The 25,491-nt window shown below is 47.3% G+C and overlaps 1 protein-coding gene across 1 annotated transcript in view; it reads left to right on the top strand.

Moving 5' to 3' along the window:
* KDM3B (lysine demethylase 3B) overlaps positions 1 to 25,491 on the top strand; it is a 1,181,011-nt gene that overhangs the window by 1,013,865 nt on the left and 141,655 nt on the right. The window contains exon 22 of the mRNA XM_078652703.1: positions 13,459 to 13,635. Coding sequence (XP_078508829.1) covers positions 13,459 to 13,635 — 177 coding nt within the window. The remainder of the gene's footprint in view (positions 1 to 13,458; positions 13,636 to 25,491) is intronic.

Genomic DNA, 25,491 nt, shown 5'->3' with positions numbered 1-25,491 from the left:
CGCACTGTCACATCGGGCAGGTGGGTGCTGCAGATCGTCCGAAGGGGCTACTCCCTCCCCTTCGAGGCGACTCCTCCAGCCATGCCACCGCAGAACCACCGTGTATCGGGGGATCATTTGCGACTTCTGCAGGAGGAAGTTACGGCCCTCTTGGCCAAGGGGGCCATCGAGCGTGTTCACAAAGGTGAAGGTAGTGGTCGCAGCTCATCTGCGCAGGTTAGGGGTTTCAGTCTTCCCCTACCTCGACGACTAGTTGTTGAAGGCGGGCTCGCCCCAGACAGTCGTCAGCCACCTCCAGACGACGGCAGACCTCCTGCACCTGCTGGGGTTCTCCTTCAATGTGCCGAAGTCACACCTGTGTCCCTCTCAGAAGCTCCTCTTCATCGGAGCGGTTCTCGACTCGGCGCAGTTTCGGGTTTATCCTCCCGAACAGCGGGTCCGGGGTATTCAGGCTCTGATTCCACTTTTTCAGCCTTTATCCCGGGTCTTGGTCAGGTTGACGCTGCGGCTTCTGGGGCTGATGGCCTCCTGCATCCTTCTGGTGCATCACGCCCGGTGGCGGATGCGGGCTCTGCAGTGGGACCTGAAGTTTCAGTGGGCCCAGCATCAGGGCAACCTATCCGACCATGTCCTGATCTCGGAGGGCACTGCGAGACAGCTGCAGTGGTGGCTCACTCACGCGATTGGGTTAGCGGCAGATCCCTCTCCCTACCCCAACCGGAGCTCGTAGTTGTGACGGACGCGTCCCTCCAGGGCTGGGGAGGCCACATGGGAGAGGCGTAGATCAGAGGCCACTGGTCTACGGCAGAGTCCCGGCTCCATATCAACCTTTTGGAGCTGCAGGCGATTAGTCTAGCACTGAAGGCATTCCTCCCCTCTGTCCGGGGGAGTGTAGTGCAGGTGCCATGTGGTACTGCAACAAACAGGGCGGGGTGGGGTCGTGGACCCTTTGCCAGGAGGCTCTGCGCCTCTGGCAGTGGCTGGAACATCAGGGTGTGTCCCTGGTGGTTCAACACCTGGCAGGTTCTATGAACGCCAGGGCCGACGAACTCAGCCGTCGGTGCATGATGGATCACGAATGGCGTCTGAACTCTGACGTGGCGCAAGGCCTATTTCAGCAGTGGGGAGAGCCTTGGTAAGATCTATTCGCCACAGAAGAGAACGCGCAATGTAATCAGTTCTGCACGTTGGAATTTCCAAGTCGGCACTCGCTCGGAGACGCTTTTCGTCGCAAGTGGAGTTACGGTCTATTTTACGCCTTTCCGCTTATACCGCTTCTGCCCAGAGTGCTGAAGATCAGGCGCGACGGGCCCAAGTCATCCTCGTGGCTCCGGACTGGGCACGAAGGTACTGGTATCCAGAGCTAATCAGTATGTCAGTCGATCCCCCGGTTCGTCTGCCTCTTCGGGAGCACCTTCTGTCGCAGCAGCAGGGGACGGTCCTCCACCCGAACCTGTCTAGTCTCTACCTCCATGCTTGGAGATTGAGTGGCGACAGTTGAGGCCATTCGACTTGCCTACTGAAGTCTGTTATGTCATTCTGGCAGCTAGGCGTCCCTCCACAAAATCGGTATACGCCTGCAGGTGGAATAAATTTGTTTCATGGTGCACAGCAAAGGCTGTGGATCCACTTTCTGCCCCTCTTTCTGAGGTTCTTCTCTTCCTCCTTTCTCTTGCCCAGCAGGGCTCTGCTCTGGGCACTATCAAGGGCTACCTTTCTGCCCTTTCAGCCTTCCTCAGGCTGCCTGATCAACCTTCTTTATTCAAGTCCCCTATTGTAACTCGTTTTCTGAAGGGCATCGCACACATGTTCCCTCCTGTTCCGTTTGTGATGCCTCAGTGGGACTTGAACCTTGTTCTTACCTTTCTGATGTGCGCTCCCTTTGAGCCACTTCACAACTGTCCTCTCCACCTTCTTACTCTGAAGACTGCTTTCCTGGTTGCCATCACCTCTGCCAGGAGAGTGAGTGAGCTCCAGGCTCTTTCGTCTAAACCCCCTTTCCGTTCTGTCCATCCGGACAAGGTTGTGTTGCGGACTAGGCCATCTTTCTTGCCCAAGGTTGTCACGGCCTTCCATATCGGGCAGTCTATCACCTTGCCCACCTTCTTTCTGTCACCGCATCCCTCTAAAGAGGAAGAGCGGCTCCACCGTCTGTACCCAAAACGTGCAATCTTTCTATTTGGATCGCACACGCCAGTTCCGGGTGGATGATCAACTCTTTGTTGGTTACGTGGGCGCTAAGAAGGGACGGGCGGTGCACAAGCGGACCATCTCTCGGTGGGTCGTCTTGTGTATCAAGGCATGTTACTCCTTAGCAAGGAAGGAGCTTCCTGAGGGCCCATTCCACTCGGGCCACAGCGGCTACTACTGCCCTGGGCTGGGGAGTCCCCTTGCAGGACATTTGTCAGGTAGCTACGTGGGCCTCGCTGCACACGTTTGCAAGACACTACTGCCTGGACAGCCAAGTCCGGAGGGATGGCTTCTTTGGCCGTTCCGTCCTCCAGGCATTTCTGGTGTGATTATTGGTTCGCAGACCCACCACCGGGGTTGGTATTGCTGGGGTCTCTATTCTAAGGTAAGGAATCTAAAACTAACCTGTTTCTTTCAGATGAACAAGTTACTTACCTTCGGTAACGATATATCTGTAAGAAACGGTAGTTAGTATTAGATTCCTTACCGCCCCACCCATCCTCCCTGTTCTGCGAACCGATATCTAGGGTTGAGGTCATCCCCTTTCAGGGCCCTAGTTTCAATGGCACCAGTGTTTGTTTTTAACATGGCTCTGCGTTTCTGGCGCGGAAAAGCTGTGTCTAAGAACTGACGTCAGCACGCGGAGACGGCGTCTAAGTACTCCGACGTCATCACGGCACCCACGACGCCGATGACGGACGCGGAGCCGCAGACGACGCCTACCGATGCGCAAGGGTACTGCTACGCAAAAATTTCTGGATCCAGTCTGACGCCTGGGGATATTCTAAGGTAAGGAATCTAATACTAACTACTGTTTCTTACAGATATATCGTTACCGAAGGTAAGTAACTTGTTCTTTACTTACCTTTTCTCTAGGAAATGTCCCAGTGAGGCATATCACACCGAGTAGAAAAAGTAACTTAAAAAGTAATCTCGACATCTTGACTTATGTGTATTTCAATCAATTGCATTTGAACTTGAATTCTTTTGTAAAACACTGCATAAGATTTTGCAAAGCATTTATTTCACTTACCTGTGCCAGGCTTGCCTTGGTTCTGGAAATAAAATAACGTAATATTTTTATACAAACAAAATTGCTCTGAGTAGTGTGTGACGTCATTTGCTGATTGAGTGTGTACAATAAATGCTTAACATTACCTTCTGATAAAGCCTTACTACTCGCCCACACTACCACAAATAGAGAGAGTAAGGTGCTATCTACTTTTACCTTTGCCTACCTTTGGGGTTCCGCTGGACTATGTGCACACTATGACTCATTTTGGTATAGTACATTCAGAGCCAGCTTCCTACAGGTAGGTATCCCGAGCTTCTGCAAATGAGCATTGATCCTCCGATCAGGTTGCCCCTTCTGAAGGATCTTCTATCAAGGCAGCAGGGGAGGGTCATCCACCCTAACCTGTCAACCCTCCACCTCCTTGGTTCGAGATTGAGTGGCAACAGTTGATAGCATTCAACCTCCCTCCTGAGGTTTGCGATGTTATTCTGGCAGCCAGGCATCCCTCAACTAAGTCGCTGTATGCCTGCCGATGGAAAGCATTTTGTAGATATTATACAGAATGGTCTATTGACCCTTTGTCCAACTCCCGTTCTGACATTCTCCTTTTCATCCTGTCTTGCCCAGCAGGGGTCTGCTCTGGGTACTCCGAAGGGCTACTTTTCGTCCCTTTCTGCTTTTCTACGGTTGTCAGACCAACCATCACTAATCCAGTCCCCTATTGTACATCGATTTCTGAAGGGGCTCACACAGTTACCTCCTTCACCTTTCATCATGCCCCAGTGCAACCTTAACTTGGTTGTAATGTGTGCACCATTCGAGTCGCTCCACAATTGCTCCCGCTGCTAATCATCAAGACAGCCTTTTAAGGGGCAATAACGCCTGCCAGGAGGGTGAGAGCACTGCAGGCACTCTTCCATCAGCATCCTTACCTGACTCTCTTTCCGGAAAAGCTAGTGCTCTGCCCTATGGCTTTTTTTGCCTAAAGTCAGAACACCTTTCCACCTAGGGCAATCTGTCACCTTGCCCACCTTCTATGCTCGTCCGCATCCTTCTGAAGAAGGTCACCATTGTCTGGACCCAAAAAGAGCGTTCTCCCTTTGCCACACTAAAGAGTGCTGGGTGGACAGCCATCTGTTTGTGGGCTATGTTGGAGCAAAGAAGGGATGTGCTGTACAGAAGAGGACCATCTCACAATTGGTTATCCTCTTTGTAGGAAGGTAGATCCCTGACTATGGTTGCCCCAACTTTTTTGCCTGGTGTTTTGCTGGTTTTCTGACTTAGTTGACCTGGGACCCTGCTATTCAGGACCCCAGGCCTACTGCTCTCTCTGTAAAATGGATTCCATGTGCCTTAGGTACATATCTAAATTGGATACTGAGTCACCTTATCAGTCCCTGTACAGTGTACCTTAGGTACCCAGGGCATAGGTGTACCCAGGGCCTACCAGGGGCTGCAGCATGTATTATGCCACCCCTGGCTGGCCATCCAAATCTGACACAACTGGCTGCTTGACAGCTGGGGCAAGGTGGTCTAATCACCCTTTGCTTTAGATATAGTATACCTATATCTAACCCTAAAAATGGACACACAGATCTCCTATCAGTCACTCCTATGGCAGGCCTTAACAATCCTGAAGGCAGAGTGCTTGGAATCGTGTGAGATGGTGCTCTGGCATGAGCTGAGCCTGTCTGCGGCTTTCGGGATCCATCCCTTAGCCGTTTCCATGATATCGCATACCATATACTCTTAAGTGCATTATAATCCTCGCGGTTATATGCCAACTCTGGTATCGCTTTATCAAAACATGTCGAGTAAGGTGTCATACGAATTGGAATACTAAACCCTCGCCAATTCTGGCGACGGGGTTAGCATTCCACCCTTCTAGAGGGACACGACATGTATGTAACCCCTAACCCCGGTTAAAGTCAGACAGAGCCTTAGCATCCACAAAATGGATGCTGCCACCGAGACACAAGTCTGCCCTCCTGCTGCTGGGAGTCCTCCCAGAGCAGGAGGCAAGGACAAAGGGTTTCCTGCCAGGGGCGGTGCCAGCACCGTCCCAGACAGGGTTTTGTGTATTCCAGGTAGGCAGGGCTACAGAGGAAGGTGACTGCAAGTGGCACCCCGGTGCTCACTGTGCATAGGCCGGCTGAAACCAGTTCCAGGGGCACTCCAGCCCCTGGCCTGGGGAAAGCCCGCCAAGCAAGTGGGTGTAACCACCCCCCTCCTGGTCCCACCCCTAGGGCAGGACTTAGTCGCGTGCCAGCCCCCTTTTCCAAGATAAAGGTAGGGACTGGCCCCCTTCCAAATTAGATCATCTTTGAATCCTGAAACTACTTTCCACGAAAGGAACTCAAGACTTCTTCCTAAGATTTCTCCCTTGTGACTAAGGAGTAGTCACCCTGCATCCGCAGGCACCATCTTAAGAATACTGCGGTCTGCTGCAAGTCTCTCCTCCGGGTCAAGACTGCCCAGTTCGACGAGAACCGGCTTCCCTGGCACCTCTGACCTCTACCTACATCATCAGTCACGCTGAGATTCGTGGGTGTGACGAGACCTCGAGGGACCGGCCATCTTCAAGACTGCACGACTTCTGCACAGCAAGCCCGCCGAGTAATTTCCTGGTGAGTGCTTTGGGGTCCGAGAAGCCCCGACTCTGAGCAGCTCCAGCACCGAAGTGCAGCCTCCCAGCATCTCCACGATCTGCGTGGGGCCCTTCTGCTTTTTGCTGCTCACCGCGTTGTTTGGCTACTAGCCCGCTGGCTTGTGGCCTTCTGAACGACGCCCGACGACATCACTGCTGCTAGTCTGGTTGCTCCAGACTGGCCCTTGCTTCCCTCCATCGGAGAAGTACCCTGGACCCTCCTGGTCCGGCTAAGACGCCATTTTAGGTCCACCGCGTGGGCCTTGCATTTGCCAAGACTTGTTGCCCAATCCTGGGTCCAGCGACGTCGACAGCAAGAACCTTCGTGGGACAGCTCGCACCTCCATCCTGGTCGCCGACAACGCCTCCTGGTCCGAGAGACTGCAGAGCCCAGCAGCGCCCACTCACCTGACTGCGGTGACTTCGCCCGGTGCCATCCTGGTGCCCACTTAATCACTGGCTAGTGATTCAAGAACTTGGTCCCCTCTGCTTTCAGGTTTTCTTCTTCCTTGATCCAGGCTTGGATCCATCGAACTTTCCTTCACTGGTCGCCTGCCAGCAACTTCCTTCTTCCAGGCTCCTGGTCCGGCAACGAGATTCCCGACGTCTTTTCAGACCTATGCAGCTGCAGCCCCTGGGCTAGGTAACTTCGGCACTTCGGTGTCCCAGCATAGCCTCACTATCCTAGGGTCAGGATCCACTGTCGTTTTCTCCCTACCAGGTCGGGTTCGCCCGTGAACACTAACTTTGTGAAATCTAGCCTCCATAGACTTTGCCCCGCATCCCGCGTGAGAGTGCACACTCTGCACCCGAGTCCCCTAGGCCTCCTAGAAGTAATCTAACGATTCTATAGTCAAGTCCTAGCGATTCCAAAGCCTATTAGTACTGTACTTACCTGCTAGTAATTTCGCATTCCACTTTTAGAGTATATGGTTTTTCGTGCCCCTCGGGCATTTGTGTATAACGTGCTAACTTAAGTATTTTCATAAGAGTTTTGTTGTGTGCTTAGCACCCTGTCCTCATAAAGAGTACAGGGTTGTTGTGATTCTAATAAATACATTGTTTATTTTCATAACACTTGTGTGGTGTCCTTTCACTGGGTGTTCAAGGGGTAATGTGATGGTAAAACAGCTGGCTTAACACGCCCTCTAGAGTCTTAGCCTTAGACTGCTCGTATCCATGCTACTAGGATAGCTGGTCTATAAGGTTGACTTACAACCAATCATCAATAAGGGTTGTTTGGACTGATATATAGTGATCACTAGAATAGTGAACACTGCACATCAGGCCAACTTCTCACACTCTTCTTTAAGTTCTGCTACACTCAAGCAAAGAAACAGCCTCCTAAGGCCTCTGAGCTCATTCCTCCAGGGCTAAGGCTGCCACCACAGCTCTCCAACATGGTGTCCCGGTTCTTGACATCTGCCAGGCAGCTACATCGGCATCCCTGAACATGTTTGCCAAGCATTATTGCCTGGACAATCAGGTCTATATGACTATCTGGTTTAAACTTTTCCGCAGCCCAGCCTCTGGGGATGCTATTACTTGGGTATCTTTTCAAAGGTAAGGAATCTGCGGCTGGATGACTCTATCAGATGCACAAGTTACTTAACTTTGGTAATGCCTTATCTGGTAAAGACATGATCTAGCTGCAGATTCCTTACAGACCCACCCATCTTCCCCGCACTGTGGATCGGTTCTTCATTTTAGAGCTGTTCTCCTTCAGGCCCTAGTAGTTTAAACACTTCACTGTCTGTTAACTTCATGTCCATGCGGTTCTGGTTTGGAAAGTCTTGAAAAGTACTGACGTCAGCGTGCCGAGGTGGTGCCTAAATAGACTACGCGTACGTCACAACGACAAAGTAAACCCCATATCACTTCATGCAGTCAACAAATGCCACCTACCGCCGTGCAAGAGTACTGCTAAGAAAATCTTCCAGATCCAGCCTGACGCCTGGAAGTTCAAAATTAAGGAATCTTCAGCTAGATCATGTCTCTACCAGATAAGCTGTTACCGAAAGTAAGTAACTTGTCCAACTGGTGCTAGTTCTGGCCCAGCTCAGGATCGCCATCACCTGGAGGGGATAATAATGACCGGACATTGATCATTGGCATAGTGATATCCAGGAATGCACATTAGCGGAGAAATTTCACGTAAAGCTCAGCAGGCAAGACAACAAGGTTGTTGAAGACCTCAGTCTGGTGGGACCTCTGTGATGCACTCCTAGTCCCCAAGGCCACCACAGCCTCTTCTGATAGTGAAAGCATGGCAGATGATGGACTGCATGCGGATGGGTAGTGGGACTCCAATTTGAAGGTTCGAATTCCTTGCCATGCTTATGTGTGAAGGGAGACAGTCATCAGGTTGAGCTCTCAGAAATTGTGTACAGGAGGGTTGGTTATTGATGTACGTTCCTGTAATATGCCCACAATGCTGTATGTCTTGTACTCTAACTACTGTTGTATGTTTGTTTAATATAAAACTGAAAACAAGCATTGGAATAGCCCATAAGTCTCGCCTTTGAGACCTTGTAAGTGTTTAGCCATGCAGCACATTATCCTAGGTGCTACAACATCAACTGTTACTTCGCATGCCATTGGTGAATGGCCACACACACCCAAGATCAGGCGTTTGTGCTATTTAATGAACAATGGAAAAGCAATTCATGCCAAGATAGAATATTAGAGTAGACAACTCCACCAGATCAAATAGAGTAACACATGAACGCCCATTAGCAGTTTAACTAAGGCAAAATATATCTTGGGTAACCCCTGTGTCCACAATAGTCACAACACTGGAGATTCAGTTATCGCTAATGTTCCTGGAAAGAGGTCTGGGCAGACACAATGACTCAAATGCCATTTTTTTAAGCCCCTTTGCATTTACTCTGACCTGAGCATAGAATGGCCTATTGTATACCATGACCGCCACTCTGTGACCATGTGATACATCGCATGCGTCACAACATTCTATTTAGCATACCTTACACGCATCAACTGAGTGCAGGACATCTAACCGTCAGCTTCCCAATATGGAAGTGGCATGTAACGTCATGAACGTGCATGACGTCTTGAACGTGCGTGCTCACACAGGGCCCAGTATTTGGCTGCTTTTTGTGACTGCATTGTTTAGAGCGCATTCATTTAACTCGTCATTTCTCTGTTATTGAATGAGCTGGGCAAGAGCTGCTGAAAAAGCACAGCTCATAAACATCGACGCCTTCTCAGGGGTAGTAAGCGCTATATAAATGCAATTACAATTAGCCAGCAACCACAGCTCACGGTTTCTTATCAGTCCTGTCATCTCATGAATTCAATTAGAGAAATTCGGAGTTAAGCTTTGGACGGCGAGGCTTCAGCAAGCGCACACGTTCATTTGGTAGCTGCTACAGTAGCTGCTACAGTAGATTGGCACATAAAGTCACAACTGCATTATGAAAAAGAAGCAGTTCCAGTAGGGAGTTTGTATCCAATGCCGCCAAATGATACAGCGCCCAATGAGGAGAATGGTTTTCAAGGGGGGTGCTAACTATGTCACATCGCAATGTAGTTAACAGCTCTGGAAAATTAGGCAGCAGTATGAAGCGATGCGTTGTATTGTGCTGAGGTGCGTCGCCTAGAACTGGCGGTGGAATGATGCAACACCACGTGTTTAGCAACACCCACACGTGTATACAAAAGAACACAACTGCTTATGCCCTAATTTAAGACGCCGTTTGTGGTAGACGGGACAGAATGTCCAATATTCATGCTAAGGATTCACACTCAACCGGGTGTTAATTAGAACACTTTAGTGTGTTTTATAATGCAAGAAAGGGTGTACCATATTTAAACCAGGGAGTGACTTATATTTAGGAGACCATGTTAACTCAAGATATTCATTTATATATTAAACATTTATGCCGTAATAGAGAACAGTCTGTCAGAATTCATAAATGCATCTGTTTGGTATACAAATAGGCGTGCACATTTATGTAAAATAGAGATGTGCGCTGCGGATTAGAGTGCACAGAAATATAAAGAAAAGTATGAAATGTTGTAGTGGGCATTTCAACTGCTCAATCAGCAAGCCAAAATCTGAGAACTTGAAGCGGTTTTAAGATTAAAGTACTGGACTGTGCTAAAAATGAATGAAGGGAAAATTGTTTTGATAAGCACAAATCTTTTAACTGTTGACCGTTTTTAAACCATTTCTTTGACTCCTTCAAGTTCTGAATAATATTTGAGCGAGTGGTGCGCACGTGAGAGAGCGGGGGAGCAGGTGAGCCCGGGATTTCTGTGTGCGTGCACGTGCAGTCTGTTCTTTTTGGAAGCACATACTTGTGCTTGTGATGCGCCCCTGCTCGCTACCGCAAGGTGGATGCCGCCACAAGCACAGGAGTGTGCTTCCAAAAAGAGCAGAGCGACAGCTAAAGGTCCTCCTAAGCCGCTCATGCCCGATGCTTAGGCGAGACCTCAAAATAGTTAGTTTTTTTTAAAACTTGTTTTGTGGTACATGCACCACAATCTAAAGGACAATCTCTGTAAAGGCTTATATTTATTGCCTTATGGATAGTGCCAACTATCCAATTGTGTTCTACTGTGGCAAGTAAAACACTGCAATGTCATACTGGCCTCTTTGGGCAATATCTGATCAAAGCAAGGAGCCCAGTTGCCACGTAATCTTCCACACACACCTTGACCAAACTCTGTGTTCAAATTAAAGCAAGAAAAGAGGCACAAATTGGATAATCAGTGTTGAAGCATATATCCTATACTTCCCATCCTTTACACATCCCTTTATAAGAGGGAACACGTTGCTATATAGTCTATGCAAAACATGGGGATCTAGAAAACCTTAACGCTTCATAAAAAATTGCTTACCTGTAACAAGAATTTTGAAGCTTGGAACACTTCTAGATTCTGATCTACCATTCTGTCCTTTTTTCTTTCTTTTAATATAAAACGATTCTCACGTATTGCCTTAGATGAATGGGGTTCATGAGACCTTAATTTTGCTATGGTTGAGATCCAAAATAAATGTTACTTTTTATAACCGTGTGATTCTAAATTCACCACTAGAATGGTCCACTGTTTAAATCTAGATTACATCTAAGACCAAAACGACATTTATTTTTTTATTTACGGTATTTGTAAAGCGCAAACCTTCTTCCAAAGAGGGATATAACGGCACTACAGGTATTTACAGGTAAGTAACTCATTTCTTCTGCTGTCAGCGTCAACAGTTTCTAAAATTCATGGGAGGGATGAATAAGCTAGGGATCTCACAGATGCACTTGTACTACTAGCTGCACACCTAATTTTCAATTGCAGATTTTTTAAGTTTTCAGTTTCTGCGTTAGGTGGCAGGCAGGAAGAGTTCTTTTGGGCTAAGTTCTGTGACAGATTGTTATCTAGTTAAGGAATTTTACAAATTCACTAACTATTTGAAAAGCCCCTCACTTCAAGTTTGGACTTCTCTTAAAAAATATTGAAAATATTTCATTTGTTGATATTTTATACATCTGTTGAACTTTTTAGTTCACAATCCTGCTTTTTTCATTTATCATTTTCAATCACATGCACGTCTGCACTCTAATCTTAATGCAAGCTTGCCTGGCTGCACGATTTATTGCAGAGCATTCTTGTATAGCGCTCCTTTACTACGAGTAAAATTTCAGGTGTATTGAGTTTAAAAAGAATATATTGTTCAAAACATGTGATCCATTGTGTCTAGAAGAACATTTCAATACACTGCCCTCATTTGGAGACTTTGAGGTCATGAAAAAATGCAAAAACCTGTCTATGCTCACCCCCTTATCTCTGAAATCTACAGGAGAGGGAACTTTTTGAAGACTACACCTTGCTAACCCAGACTTCATTGGAGATGATTACCTACTCTCTATTCCTTTTCCCCTCTTCATCCCAATATTGATAGCCCCCTCTCTTGAACTATCCTATGGCATGCTGCTCCCAAACTATCCCTCAGATGTATGTTTCCCTCCCTCCCTGTGACCTCCCTCCCTGTGATGCATACTCCGATGTCAGGGTCCTTAGCAGCAAATTGGAGCACATTAGCACCAAATCCTGATATCTTCTCCTGCACCATTCCTATCATGGCTATTGCCTGTGACGTCATACTCTGATGTCAATCCCTTTCACATCACACTTAGCTTAAAGGAAAACTAAACTGCTGAGCAAGACTCAGAATGGCACATAATGTGGAGAATAGTGAAGAAAAAGGAGGAACAGACAGACAGAATTTGTATTTTTTTTTTGGGACTTGTCAAAAAAGAGAAACAATACCTTGGCAATGAGAGAGAAAAGGGTTAACAGGAAGGCGGCAGTCCCATGTACCTAGACCCATCATCTGGATTAGTTTCTTGTCTCTGAAGTTTTCATACGAGGTTTTATACGATCACTAAGGTCTGTAATTGGGGAACACAGAAGCAAGGCCCAAGTGCAGCTTCCCGCTTTGGACCCATTATTACCTCTATCTGACCCGTCCCATACTCCTCATATTTTGCTTAACCAGACAAACGTTTACAGGAGATGGAGTTAATAATTGAAGGACTTGTCCTTCAGGCTCAGATTGGCGGCCTCAAGTCTTCAGGAAATACCTCATGTGTGCACCCTTATTTGCATAATTGCCCAATAAAGGCATCTTCAGAAAATGTATTCATGAACTGCTGCAGAATATACCACTAATGACAGCAGACTTTGTTTCTCCTTATTATGACCTGACATTTCATGTCCCTGCAAGCTTTCATGTCATCCTTTATCACTACAGTTGAATTAATACTTGCTCAGAATGTACGTCCTACTGGATGAGATGCTCTTACTTACACCTACATGTTCTTTATGGAGAACCCTGCTCCTGATCATAATCGTGCTGCATGAAATTCTTCCATACCTGTTGAGCTGTGCAAAATCCTGCATGTATTTGAGCCACTCACAGCAGTCATAGCACAGTTTTCATGAGATTTGTGATTTGAGAATTACAGACTTACCTGATATGGGTGTTTTCAGCTGGTCGAACCTCTTGCTCCCCCTTGGAAATTTAGCCTATTTATTTCAGTACCCATTGGGTCTATGCAGTCATTGGTTTCTGTTGTGAAAAACTGCTTTGCTGGTGGCTGTTATCTCAGAATGCAGTTGTGGACACTCCAATTAGACAGATGGTTCTGAAAACTTTGTTCACATCCTGATATACCTCTTCAACCTCCTAAATATTTACTGGTTGGTACATGAATCTATAGAAATACCTAGTGTTGCAGGTGAATTATACTTGTAGAGGTTGGTACCTTCTAGATTCATGAGGAACCAACACCCCACCATTGAGGTTTGAAGCTCAAAATCTGCCAGTTGGTGCTTTGAGAACACTGCTAGAGTGGTTTGTGGTAGAAATTAGGGTTAAATATGTTTACAAAACTGGCTTATTTCAACCCCCTGTTTACAGGCATCCTGTTTTCTACTGAGGATTACTTGATTGACGTTCGAGAATAGCACACACATTTATATAAGATTCCAATTGTATAGAGCACCCCTGATGTCTGCCAGGCTGTTCATGTCTAAGCTTTTACTGACTATGTACAGTTTATATGTAATCATTTTTCTTTATTTTAAGGTTGGTGAAGAGCAAGGGCAAGAAAACCCTCCAGACCATGATCCAATCCATGACCAAAGCTGGTACTTGGACCAGGTCTTGCGAAAGCGCCTCCATGAGGAGTATGGTGTTCAAGGTTGGGCCATTGTACAATTCCTGGGAGACGCAGTGTTCATTCCTGCAGGAGCCCCACATCAGGTGATATATACTTAACCATGTTTTCTTCCCCAGAGGAAAGGCATTCTGTGAATGATTGTTTGTATTTGTAATGTTTTTCTGTACCGACTTCGTGTACTGTAAGTGATTGGGGAAATACTGTATGTTGCAAATTTTGATGAATAATTTTAAACGCAGATTCCTTACCTTTAGAAAAATCCCCAGGTGTCAGACTGAATACGGAAGCTTTTTTTCAGTAATGTTCTCCCACGCCCGTAGATGACACCATGCTGCTCCACATTGACTTAGTTCTGCCATGGAAGTGATAGAGCAGCGCTGATATAGGGGGCCACCCCTCACTCAAATATCAGTTCCTTTATTTCTGTGCTTTCAGATATGGATTCAGAAACTCTGCGTCTGCTTTTCTTAATGGTTTGACTAACGTTTTTGACAAACATTTTAAACAGCGTGCAAGGGAACTGTGTCTTCTCTGAAGCCATGCACGTCTTAAACGGATGTCTGATGCCCCAATCGGTATGCCTTTGGTGTTTGGGCTCTGGGCACAACTTTGTTTTGTGAGAAATTCACCCTCGTGAACCCATATGCTATACCCAAATGATATATGTGAATGTGAAGCACAGCTGTACTTTGCCAAACACCGGAAGAAATGGTACATCCCACTCATTTGGAATTGAAAGCGTATAACTTTTCTGGCTCCCAGTGTTTCCCACAACAGGTTCTCTTCATAGTCAAATCATAAAGGTAAGTCCAAATTGAAGTCTAAAAAAACGTTAAAAAGCCAAGCGAGACGTGTCCCCATCTTGTCACAATCTGCAGGAAAGTCGCAAGGGCTACACCTGCATCCCGCAGGACGATACCATCAGGGTCCTCAGCAAAGCATTGGATGCAGCACCATGGGACTTCACCACCCCAAAAGAATTTGTGATCGAATGTGCTACTTTCGCCTTAAAAAGAAACTTTTTCAAACACAAGGGAGAGCTGTACCTACAGTCGACGGGCACTTTGGTGGGCAGCACATTTGCCCAAGTGTTGCCGGGCTGTATGTCTACGACTTCGAATGTAAGTACATTCTATCGGCACACAACCCCTACATGTCCTATGTATCCTTTTGGAAGAGATACATAGATGACGTGTTAATTATCTGGCAAAGACCTGAAAATGCCCTGTTGGAATTTTTTGGTTGGATCAATACCTGTGATCTGAACCTGAAATTTACCTAAACTTACCAGAGGGATGAGACGATCTTCCTAGACATAGTCATTATGAGAGTTGGCAACCTACTGCGGACCAAAACTTACCACAAACCAACAGCGAAAAATAACTTGCTGCATTTCTCCAGCTTCCACCCTAGACCGCTGCAGGAAAATCTCCCCTTCGGCCAATACCTTCATCTCAGGCGTAACTGCAGTGAGCTGGTGGATTTCCGATCCCAGGCAGCTGATTTGACAACCAAGCTCCACAAGCGAGGTTAGCCGGAAAAAATACTCAGGAAAAGTTATAAGAGGGCTAGGAACCAACAAAGGGAAGCCAAGAACCCAGAAGAGATACCACTCACATGTGTCACAACGTATAGCGTGCTTCAAACACCATCAGCAGGTTGATCAAGAAACACTGGAGGATCTTGGAAAGCAACAACATTTTCTTTCATAAGAGCCAAAAGTATTAAGGACACCCTGGTGCATACTCGCCCGAGGAAAACAGACACAGCCGACAACCAATCAGTACTGATCGCCTGTGGCCTTCCGGGAGTGACAGGGCATTTCCCGTGTGGCACATGCAGCGTGTGCCACCTGACTACCGCCATTAAAAGTCTGGATCTGGAGCCTGTGAAAATATGGACACAGCAGGCCCACATCAACTGTAATTCCACGATTGTGTTTTACCTTATCACATGCCTCTGTGGCTCCAGATATGTGGGTATGACTGCACGCAAGATCAAACAACGGTTGTGAGAACACCGCAGCAATATCCGGTGACAGAAGAACACAACTAAACTAACAGAACATTTTTTACAACACAATCATACCACAAATCACTTACGCTGGACAATCATTGAACAGATGAAGCAAGGCCTTACAACACAACAAGCCCTATTTGAGAAAGAGCAGCACTTGATTTACCGCCTCTCCACACATGTGACTGGTCTAAATGATAATATTCCATAGGGATCAGTAATGAGACGCTGATTGCTGATAACCCAGTCCTGGTTCCTCTTCTGTACACCGCCTGCTAACACGTTTTTCTGATAGATACATTATCTGCCTGTGGATTCCTCACCTTGTGAATATCCCCCTTGCGTCAGCAGCATTCAAAATTTTTTCTTTGTAGCGCGCCGGCGTGGACGACGTCACAGGAGCACGGCATCGCGCGCGACTCAGTCTGACGTCACCGACTCCTTATTAGACCCACGTCGGCGTGATGACGTCAGTTCCCTTTTTTCCGCGTCGTCGACGCTAACGGTTTCTGGGATCTTCTGCGATACTTAGCATCTTCTACTATTATAGTGTTACTGTTTCATCTTTAATTATTCCTTCTTCGTCGAGAATGTCGTCGAGGAAGACAGGATTCGAACAATGTGGGTCATGCGCTCGCATGATGTCGATCACCGATCCGCATAACGATTGTTTATGGTGTCTTGGATCGGACCACGATGTTAAAAACTGTCGATCCTGCTTCAAGATGAATCCTAAGGCGTTACGAGAACGTGAAGCTAAACTTCTTCTTGCGAAGGTAAAGGGGAGAGAAACTGTGAGATCTTCGAGGTCGACATCCAGACGCTCAAAGTCGAGACAGAAGTCGCGTTCGAGGTCGGCGTCGAGGTCCAGGGCGAGGTCGAGGTCCAGAGAGAGATCGAGGTCTGGATCCAAGTCGGCTTCGGGTCATGCTTCGAGCTCCTCGAAGAGGAAGCACAAGAGGAGAAAACATAGCTCAAGACATCATTCTGGAAAGGAGTCTTCGGATTCGAAGAAGAAGTCTCGTAAGCATCATAAGGACTTCGTATCTCCTTCTCCTTTGCAGTCTCTTGGAGGTTCCCCAATTCCGGAACAAGAACCGGATCCGGAGTCACACCATTCTTCGGAGCATGAAGAAGAGGAAGTTCCTCGAGCTCCGACTCCGGTAGTAGTCCCTGTGGATCAAGAGGGTCAGAATGAACCGATGTCGGAACAACCTCCTTCAGGATAACCAGTAGGGCTCGTACCCTCCTTTTCCTGGTCCTGGACAGGACCCCTCGCATTTCCTTAATGCGATGTTTGGAGTTTATTCGAGAGCAATGTACCCCACTGGTGCACCGGCTGGTCCCATGGGTCCATTAGCTTACAACTTGGGCATTCCTCAAAATTACGCCCCAGCTCCTTTTATGCCGTTTATGCCGGCGCCTTATACACTTTGGCTCGGTACGGCTCCACCGAGGTCATCGACTCCGCATACGGCTTCGCCGGCTCCGGATCAACCTCGTGATTTGGATCGAGGTGCCACGCCAGTCCGTGAGTCTCGTCCTCCAGCTGCCCCGGCTCCTCGTTCGACGGCGGATCCGGCTCCGTCCGAGTCGTTACCGGATCCATCGACTTCGGTTCGTATGGAATGGTCGAGACGCAGGGCTCAGCGTCTCTTGGAGGAAAAGAGGTGTGAAGATTCTGATGTAGAGGAAGGTGAACTTCTAGATCAAGGGGACTGTTTTGAAGACCTACATAGTGCTAGTGGTCTGGAACTCTCTCCTGAGTGGGGTTTACCATCAGTTTCTGATGCACCATCTAAGAACGTTGCACCCTACCATGTTGTTATTAGGAAAGCTGCAGATCTACTCAATCTAACCTTACCTACTGTTGAGTACAAACCTAACATCCGCACAGAGGTTTTACACTCTCCTTCATCTATTATAGAGCCTACACTTCCATTTACTGAGGCTTTAACTGAACCAATAATGGAGGTCTGGAAGAGACCGTTGACTGCTCCTGCGGTTTCCAGATCTGTAGCAAGATGTTACAGGGTGGCACCTGGTGACCCTGAGTTTCTCTCTTCACATCCTTCACCGGAGAATCTGGTAGTACAGGCCGCTTGTTCCAACAGGTCTGCAGGTTCTTTTCCTCAGGTGCCAGCAGACAAGGACTCTTAAAGGTTGGATCAGTCTGCAAAGAAGATTTTCTCCTCCGGTAGCATGGCTCTAAAATCTACTAATGCTACTTGCCTTTTGGGGAGATATGTTCATGCATTGATGGACTCTGTGAAACAGTTATCATCTAAGCTTCCAGAGGATGATAGAAAAAACTTTAATGAAGTGGTCTCCGATACTCAAGCTGCAGCCCGCTTGGTAATTCAGAGTGGCATGGACACAGCGGACTCTGTTGCCAGGATTATGGGCTCTACTGTTGCCACCAGAAGGGCAGCATGGCTGAAATCCTCCGATTTCTCTACAGATGTACAATCCACGTTGATGGACTTGCCTTTTGACGGGACAGGCCTTTTTGGGAAGAAGGCGGATGTGGCTTTGGAATGATTCAAAGATAGCCGGGCTACTGCAAGATCTTTGGGTCTCCAGACAAGAGGTTCTACCACTAAGAAGTTTAGAGGGTTTGGTATATCCTCCTTTCGTCCCTTCAGACAAGGCCAGCAACAACAGCAGCAAAACCCTCTGTACAAATCTTATAGAGGTAGACAGAAGGGTCGTGGACGTGGTCGTCAAGTCTCCTCTTCCTCTACTTCCTCCAATAATACCCAACCCCCACCTACATCAGCAAAGCAGCCCTAGATCCACCATTCTGGATCATATGGGTCCGGTAGGGGGTCGGCTTACTCATTTTCTACGGGATTGGGAATCGGTTACATCAGATCTTTGGGTTCTCAATCTCGTAGAGAATGGGTATGCACTTCCTTTTCAGGAGTTCCCTCCCAATTACCCTCCTTGCCAAGGTTATTGTTCGGAGGACCATCTGCTTCTCCTGCAGGAAGAAGTCCTGGCACTGTTCCGAAAAGGTGCGATAGAGGTGGTTCCAGAGCAGGAAAGGGGTCAGGGGTGCTACTCCCGGTATTTCCTGATACCCAAGAAGGATGGCAGACTTCGGCCAATCCTGGACCTCAGGATTTTGAACCTCTATCTAAAACAGGAGAAGTTCAAAATGCTCACACTTGCACAGGTTCTTCAAGCGCTGGTGGAAGAAGACTGGATGGTGTCGATCGACTTGCAGGATGCGTATTTTCACATCCCAATCCTGAAGTCGCACAGGAAGTATCTCCGTTTTACGGTGGGATCGCAACACTACCAGTTTGCGGTCCTTCCTTTTGGGCTTACTACTGCGCCTCGAGTTTTCACCAAGGTGATGGCAGTGGTGGCTGCGCATCTCAGAAGATCGGAGATTCCTGTGTTCCCCTATCTGGACGACTGGCTGATCAAGGCGGAGTCGCCGGAGAATGTGCTTCATCATCTGCAAGAGACAACTCAGTTGTTGCACAGGTTGGGTTTTTCGATAAATGTACCCAAGTCTCACCTGGTGCCCTCCCAGCGCAACCTGTTCATAGGTGCGGTACTGGACACTACTGTATGTCGTGCATTCCCTCCACCTCAAAGGATTCACGACATACAGGAGATGATTCCTTTATTCTACAATGGAGCGGTTGTTCCAGTCCTGAAGGTCCTTCGTCTGCTCGGTCTGATGGCTTCTTGCATTCTGTTGGTCAATCATACACGCTGGCACATGAGGGCACTCCAGTGGTGCCTCCGCAGGCAGTGGTATCAGCACAACGGAGATCTCAGGGAGTCGGTGAGGATCTCCAGAGAAACTGCAGCGGATCTGTCTTGGTGGAGTGTGGAAGGCAATCTGTCACAAGGAAAGCCTTTTCAACTTCCTCCATCAGTGGCCACAGTGATAACGGATGCATCCACTCTCGGGTGGGGTGCTCATCTGGGGGACTTGGAGGTCAAAGGGCTTTGGTCTCCAGAGGAAAGGTTGCTTCATATCAACCTTCTAGAATTGCGAGCGATACGTTTGGCGCTCAAGGCCTTCCTCCCTTCCCTTCACGGTCAGTCGGTTCATGTCCTGACGGACAACACGACCGCGATGTGGTACGTCAACAAACAGGGAGGGGTAGGGTCGCAGTGTCTCTGCAGAGAGGCTCTGCGTCTCTGGTCCTGGGTTCAGGACCATCAGATTTGTCTGATGGCAAATCATCTGGCCGGAGTTCTGAACGTTCGTGTAGACCGTCTGTCGGCAGTTTTCTGCCGACCACGAGTGGAGGCTTCACCCGGAGGTGGTTCACGACATCTTTCAGATGTGGGGGACTCCTCGGGTGGACTTGTTCGCCACTCGCGAGAATGCTCACTGCCTGTCATTCTGCAGTCTCCAGTTTCCGATGCAAGGAGCTTTGGGGGACGCGTTTCAGTTGAGTTGGAAAAATCAACTCTTTTACGCGTTTCCTCCCATACCCTTATTTCCTCGGGTTCTGAGGAAGATTCGCCAGGACCGGGCCCAAGTCATATTGGTCGCCCCGGATTGGCCAAGAAGGGTGTGGTACACAGACCTTCTCCACCTCTCCTCTCACCCGCCGCTCCGTCTCCCTCACAGGGCAGACCTCCTCTCTCAGATGGAGGGGCAGGTTCTACACTCCCACCTCCAGACATTACACCTTCATGCCTGGAGATTGAACGGGGCAACTTGAATTCTTTTTCTCTCCCTCACGATGTGGTGGATGTCATTCTTTCTGCCAGGCGTGACTCCACTAAGTCAATTTATTCGTATAAGTGGTCTAAATTTGTCTCTTGGTGTAGGGAGAGAGATGTTGACCCTTTGAAGGCTCATTTGTCTGACATTTTGCAGTTTTCTCTTTCTTTGGCGCTGCAAGGATTTGCTGTTGCCACGGTCAAGGGGTATCTTTCGGCTTTGTCGGCATTTCTCTGTTTGCCGGATCAGCCTTCTCTTTTTAAGTCTCCAGTGGTTTTAAGATTTTTGAAGGGTCTCACTAATAGATTCCCTCCTACTCCTTTTGTTATTCCTCATTGGGATTTGAATCTTGTGCTGACCTATTTGATGGGTTCTCCCTTCGAGCCCTTGCACAAGTGTCCCATGAGACTTCTTTCTTATAAGAAGGTCTTCTTGGTTGCAATCACCTCGGCAAGGAGGGTGAGTGAGCTTCAGGCTTAGTTCTAAGCCCCCATTCCTGACCATTCATGCTGAAAGACTGGTTCTTAGGACCAGGGCTGCTTTTCTGCCTAAGGTGGTAACTCCCTTCCATCTAGGACAGTCCATTACCCTTCCTACCTTCTATCCTCCCCCACACCCTTCCAAGGAGGAGGAGAGGCTTCATTGCTTGGACCCAAAGAGAGCAGTTAGTTTCTATCTTGATAGGACTAAAGACTATCGTATTGACGATCAGCTCTTCGTGGGTTTTGCTGGCTGCAAGAAGGGCAGAGCGGTGCACAAGCGCACACTTTCCAGATGGATAATCCTGTGCATCAAGATTTGCTACTCTCTGGCGGGTAAGGACCCTCCTGAGGGTATTATAGCACATTCAACTAGAGCAAAGTCTGCAACATCTATTTGTCTAGAGGTGTTCCTGTTGAGGACATTTGCAGGGCTGCGACTTGGGCCTCCCTCCATACTTTCGCGAAGCATTACTGCTTGGATTCCGAGGTGAGGAGGGACGGCCACTTCGCGCGCTCTGTTCTCCAAGATTTCCTGGTATAGCGGAGTGGACACCCTCCTCCGGGAGTAGGGACTGCTGTGGGACTCTATTCACAAGGTGAGGAATCCACACGGCAGATGTATCTATCAGAAGTACAAGTTACTTACCTTCGGTAACGCTTTTTCTGGTAGATACAATATCTGCCTGTGGATTCCTCACATGCCCACCCTCCTCCCCGTTGTCCACTCTGCTATACCTGTTTTTTATTGTTTGTATATATTTTGGGTTTGATACCTTTGCTATGCACTGTGTGCTATTTTGGTTTGTATGTACTGTGTACATTGTATATATGCATATTTGCTGTCGTTGGTCCGTCCGGGTGCCTTTAAGGCACGGAAAAAAGGGCGGAACTGACGTCATCACGCCGACGTGGGTCTAATGAGTCGGTGACGTCAGACGGAGTCGCGCGCGATGCCGTGCTCCTGTGACGTCGTCCACGCCGGCGTGCTACGAAGAAAAAATTCCGAATGCTGCTGACGCAAGGGGGATATTCACAAGGTGAGGAATCCACAGGCAGATATTGTATCTACCAGAAAAAGCGTTACCGAAGGTAAGTAACTTGTTCGTTAGGGCACTGGACTATTTTGAGCTTCAGCTCTATGCCCCCTTGAGGTTGTCTAACACCAGGGTGCTAGGCTATGTACAAGAACACCTGGCTGGCTCATAGCAGCACCCCTTTGTAATCAAACCAATAAGCGTCATGTCAGTAAACATTTAAGCATAATAGTGGACGCCAGCAGCCCTGTCACCTCCAATCATTATATATCTTATGATTAGTCGCTGTGGGCCGAGACCTGCTGATAGGCTACATAAAGTTTATTAACATGTTACTCGCATCACTATTTTCATCACACGATGAAGTAGGAGCAATAGCTGGTGCCCCCTGCACTACAAACCCCTCCCCTCCTTTTTTATGTGGAGGCCCGCAGGCTTGTGGTTTCAGATCTTGAGTCGGTCTCGTCGTTTTAAACCACTCAGAAAACACAGTACCAAAAGACCATACACCGAGTCATAGATGTCAAGTGCCTACACATATTCACTAACAGGCTCAATAAAGTTTTTTTTATTGACTACCGTTTTAACATTCTAGTGTTCCAACTGACGCACCCCAGACGTAGCGTGCCCCACGTGACATGCCCCGATCACATGATCGGTACGAGTTCCTGCATTTGAATCCTCTGAGCGGACACCGAAGTAACATCCGGGTCCAAGGATTGGAACAGATAGGTAGTGTGCGGGTGAGCATGCTTTGGAAGTAGGTCAGCTGGGGGGATTTGTCTTGGTACAGAAACCCACATCAGGTTTTCTTCCGCCTTGACAGTTTCTTCCTCTTGTTCCGCTTAGATCCTAACAGCGGCTCTAGCCCCCACCTGGACCCATGAGGTGAAGTCAGTTTTAACTTCACGTAAGCCCTTGCTTTTTCCATGTTTTTAATTTTCACTGCCTTTTTATGCCTAACGCGTTTGACATACACTCGCGCTTTCATGGGTTAGTCACTGTTATTGAACTCGTATGCATCACAGATAATGCATAACCCATGCTTGATAGATAGCGCACCATTGGTTACTGGGTGTTACCCTTAACGACAACCCCTCCATATGTAAATGGAAACACGGAGTGGCAGTACAATTTTCACCCTGACTGACATGAATGCCTGAAACTGAGGTGTTTGCCGTAATACCTCTAATTATTAACCGGTATTTGACAGCATGAGGTTGTGAATACACAAGACCTATTGATTACTTGTCGGAAGGTACTCTTGAACTCTCCGTATTGTTGTCTGTTTTTATTTGTGTTCTCTCTTACAGCATATATCTGCTTTTTGTAACTCCAGAAGGCCTCCATGGTAAAACCATGAGTTTACCCATTACATCCATCCACAAGTAAGGGTGTGCCTTAGCGTGCGCATACCACCGTGGGATTTCGGTCGTAACGAATGCTTTGCAAATCGCAGTTCAAAAGCAGAAACCTGTTGACCACCATCTACACCTAGTCTAAACTGGATGTGTCTGGTCAATCTAGCCAGATAACAAACGTCCATCCCACCTGTTTTGAACGGTTTTTCACCTTTAAAATTATTCTGGGAATAAACCAAGGCATCTTTTAACTTGCACTATTTCACAGCTGCACTGACATCACATCACGAATACCCGCTCCGCTGCAATTCAGGCGTCGTAGCACACCAGGGAGGCATTCGGCCTCTCTGGTGGGAACCCAATGATGAAGCATGTCACCAACTAGGTTGGTGAGTGAGTGTTCTTTTAAATAAGAGGGATTCCTCGTGCTGTTGCTTTTTCATTGCCCCTTTTTTTGACTTCTCACTCTTCTGTTATTGATGTTAACACATTAAGGGGAATAAGAGTGATTATCCCTCCCTCTCCTGTTGATACTATATAATACCATTATGCCACAGCATGTGGTGCCATCTTTATTTTTTCTGCCATCGGGTTTGAAAGCAGTGCGGAGGACTCTAGGTCGATGTCGACAGGGAAAAAATGCTGGTGTTGGCATCAAGAGCCTGACCATGGGACAGTAGCGAGACCTGGATGAGTCAACTAGATATCGCAAGAAGGGGCACATGGAGACACGTTATTTTGTGTTGGGCTTCAACCACGTGTTATCAAAGAATGCTTAGCTGGGAGGTGCTAGCTGTTCCAGGGTCTCAATAAAGAAACTGGTGGGAATTATTCCATTTAGGTATTGCCCCAATTGCCATCATAAATAGGCATAGAAGGTCACCTTAATGATCTATAATCTGTGCCACTTGAATGTCTGTATGTACCAAGATTGCAAGGCCTTTTTGCTAAAACGTTTAAAAAGGTCTCAAATAAACAACGCTGGGCACACTAGTCCATGTATTAGGTAGAGCAACGTGATAGATCCAGGCCATCCAGTTGGGCACCAGTACTGACCAGTGTTTTTTTTATTTTCTATTGTAGACTCATCTGCTGTAGGGTGGTCTTCCCCCAAAAATGTTGCCTTCCTCCTTCGTTTTTGATTATCTTGCTTTTGCTTTCCTTTTGACTCTGTGCACCTTACCACTGCTAACCAGTGCTAAAGTGCTTGTGCTCACACTTTAAACAAGTTAACATAGGCTTATCTCCTATGGGCATATTTCATTTACTTGTACATCCCTAGTAAAGTGATACTACATGTACCCGGGGCCTGTAAATTAAATGCTACAAGTGGGCCTGCAGCACCTAATGTGCCACCCATTTAAGGTGCCCTTTAAACATGTCTCAGACCTGCCATTCCAGCCTATGTCTGCAGTTTTAAACTGTCATTTCAACCTGGCAAAATAAACCTTTTGCCAGTCCCAAACCTGCCTTTTTAATACTTATAAATCACCCCTAGGCTAGGCCCTAAACAGCCCTCAAGGCAGGCAGTAATATATTTAAAGGTAATATCTGTAGTTTTAAGTTTTACAATCCCTGATAGGAAAAAAGTCTTACATTTGTTTCTCAGTGCTGCAAGGCCTACTTCTTTTTTTGGATAACATTGGCGTTACCTTATTACACTTAAGCTGTAATTCCCAAATGGGAGCAGGTGATCAGTTCATGTTTGGTATCTTTAGTAATGAGAACTCCCCTCTTACGGGCAAGTCTGATTTAAATTACAATTTTGAAAATGCCACATTTAGAAAGTTGGCAGATTTCCTGCCTTAGCGATTGAGTGCCTGTAACCTGTTCCTGGGTCACTTGACTGGGTGTAGCTGACAGTTGGGCTTTGTAAGCCTCCTAGATACCGGGTTGAGCACAGGTTGATTTAGGGTTTGCTTGTGACTTCATACGTGGACAAGGATTGTGGTTATTGCTTGAGTAGGGGTTTTCCCCCGCAGTTTGTAACCCAATTTCTTACATCTGTCAATAACAGAGTTTTTGTATCATGCTCAAGTTTATTTGAATCAAACATGTTGAAACATTTTATCTGAAATTCTAAGAAAAATCTATCATTGCACATCAGTTTTGTGTGAGCGTCCTAGATGAATCATATCCTTGATGCATTTCTGGTAAACAGTTCAGGTGGCATATCCAAGTGCAAATTGAAAAAGACAAACCCCTTAATTACTAACCACGCTTCAATCAAAAGCAGTAGAAGATTTGTACTGCCGAAAATACTGTTTTGTAGTTGGAAGCTTTCACACATTTCCTCTTCCCCCCCCCCCCCCCCCCCCAAAATTTGTGTTAAGGCCACCGTTAAAAG

Source organism: Lissotriton helveticus, chromosome 7 (genome assembly GCF_964261635.1).
Source record: "Lissotriton helveticus chromosome 7, aLisHel1.1, whole genome shotgun sequence".
Lineage (NCBI taxonomy): Eukaryota > Metazoa > Chordata > Amphibia > Caudata > Salamandridae > Lissotriton > Lissotriton helveticus.
This window is presented reverse-complemented; position numbering and strand designations above follow the sequence as displayed.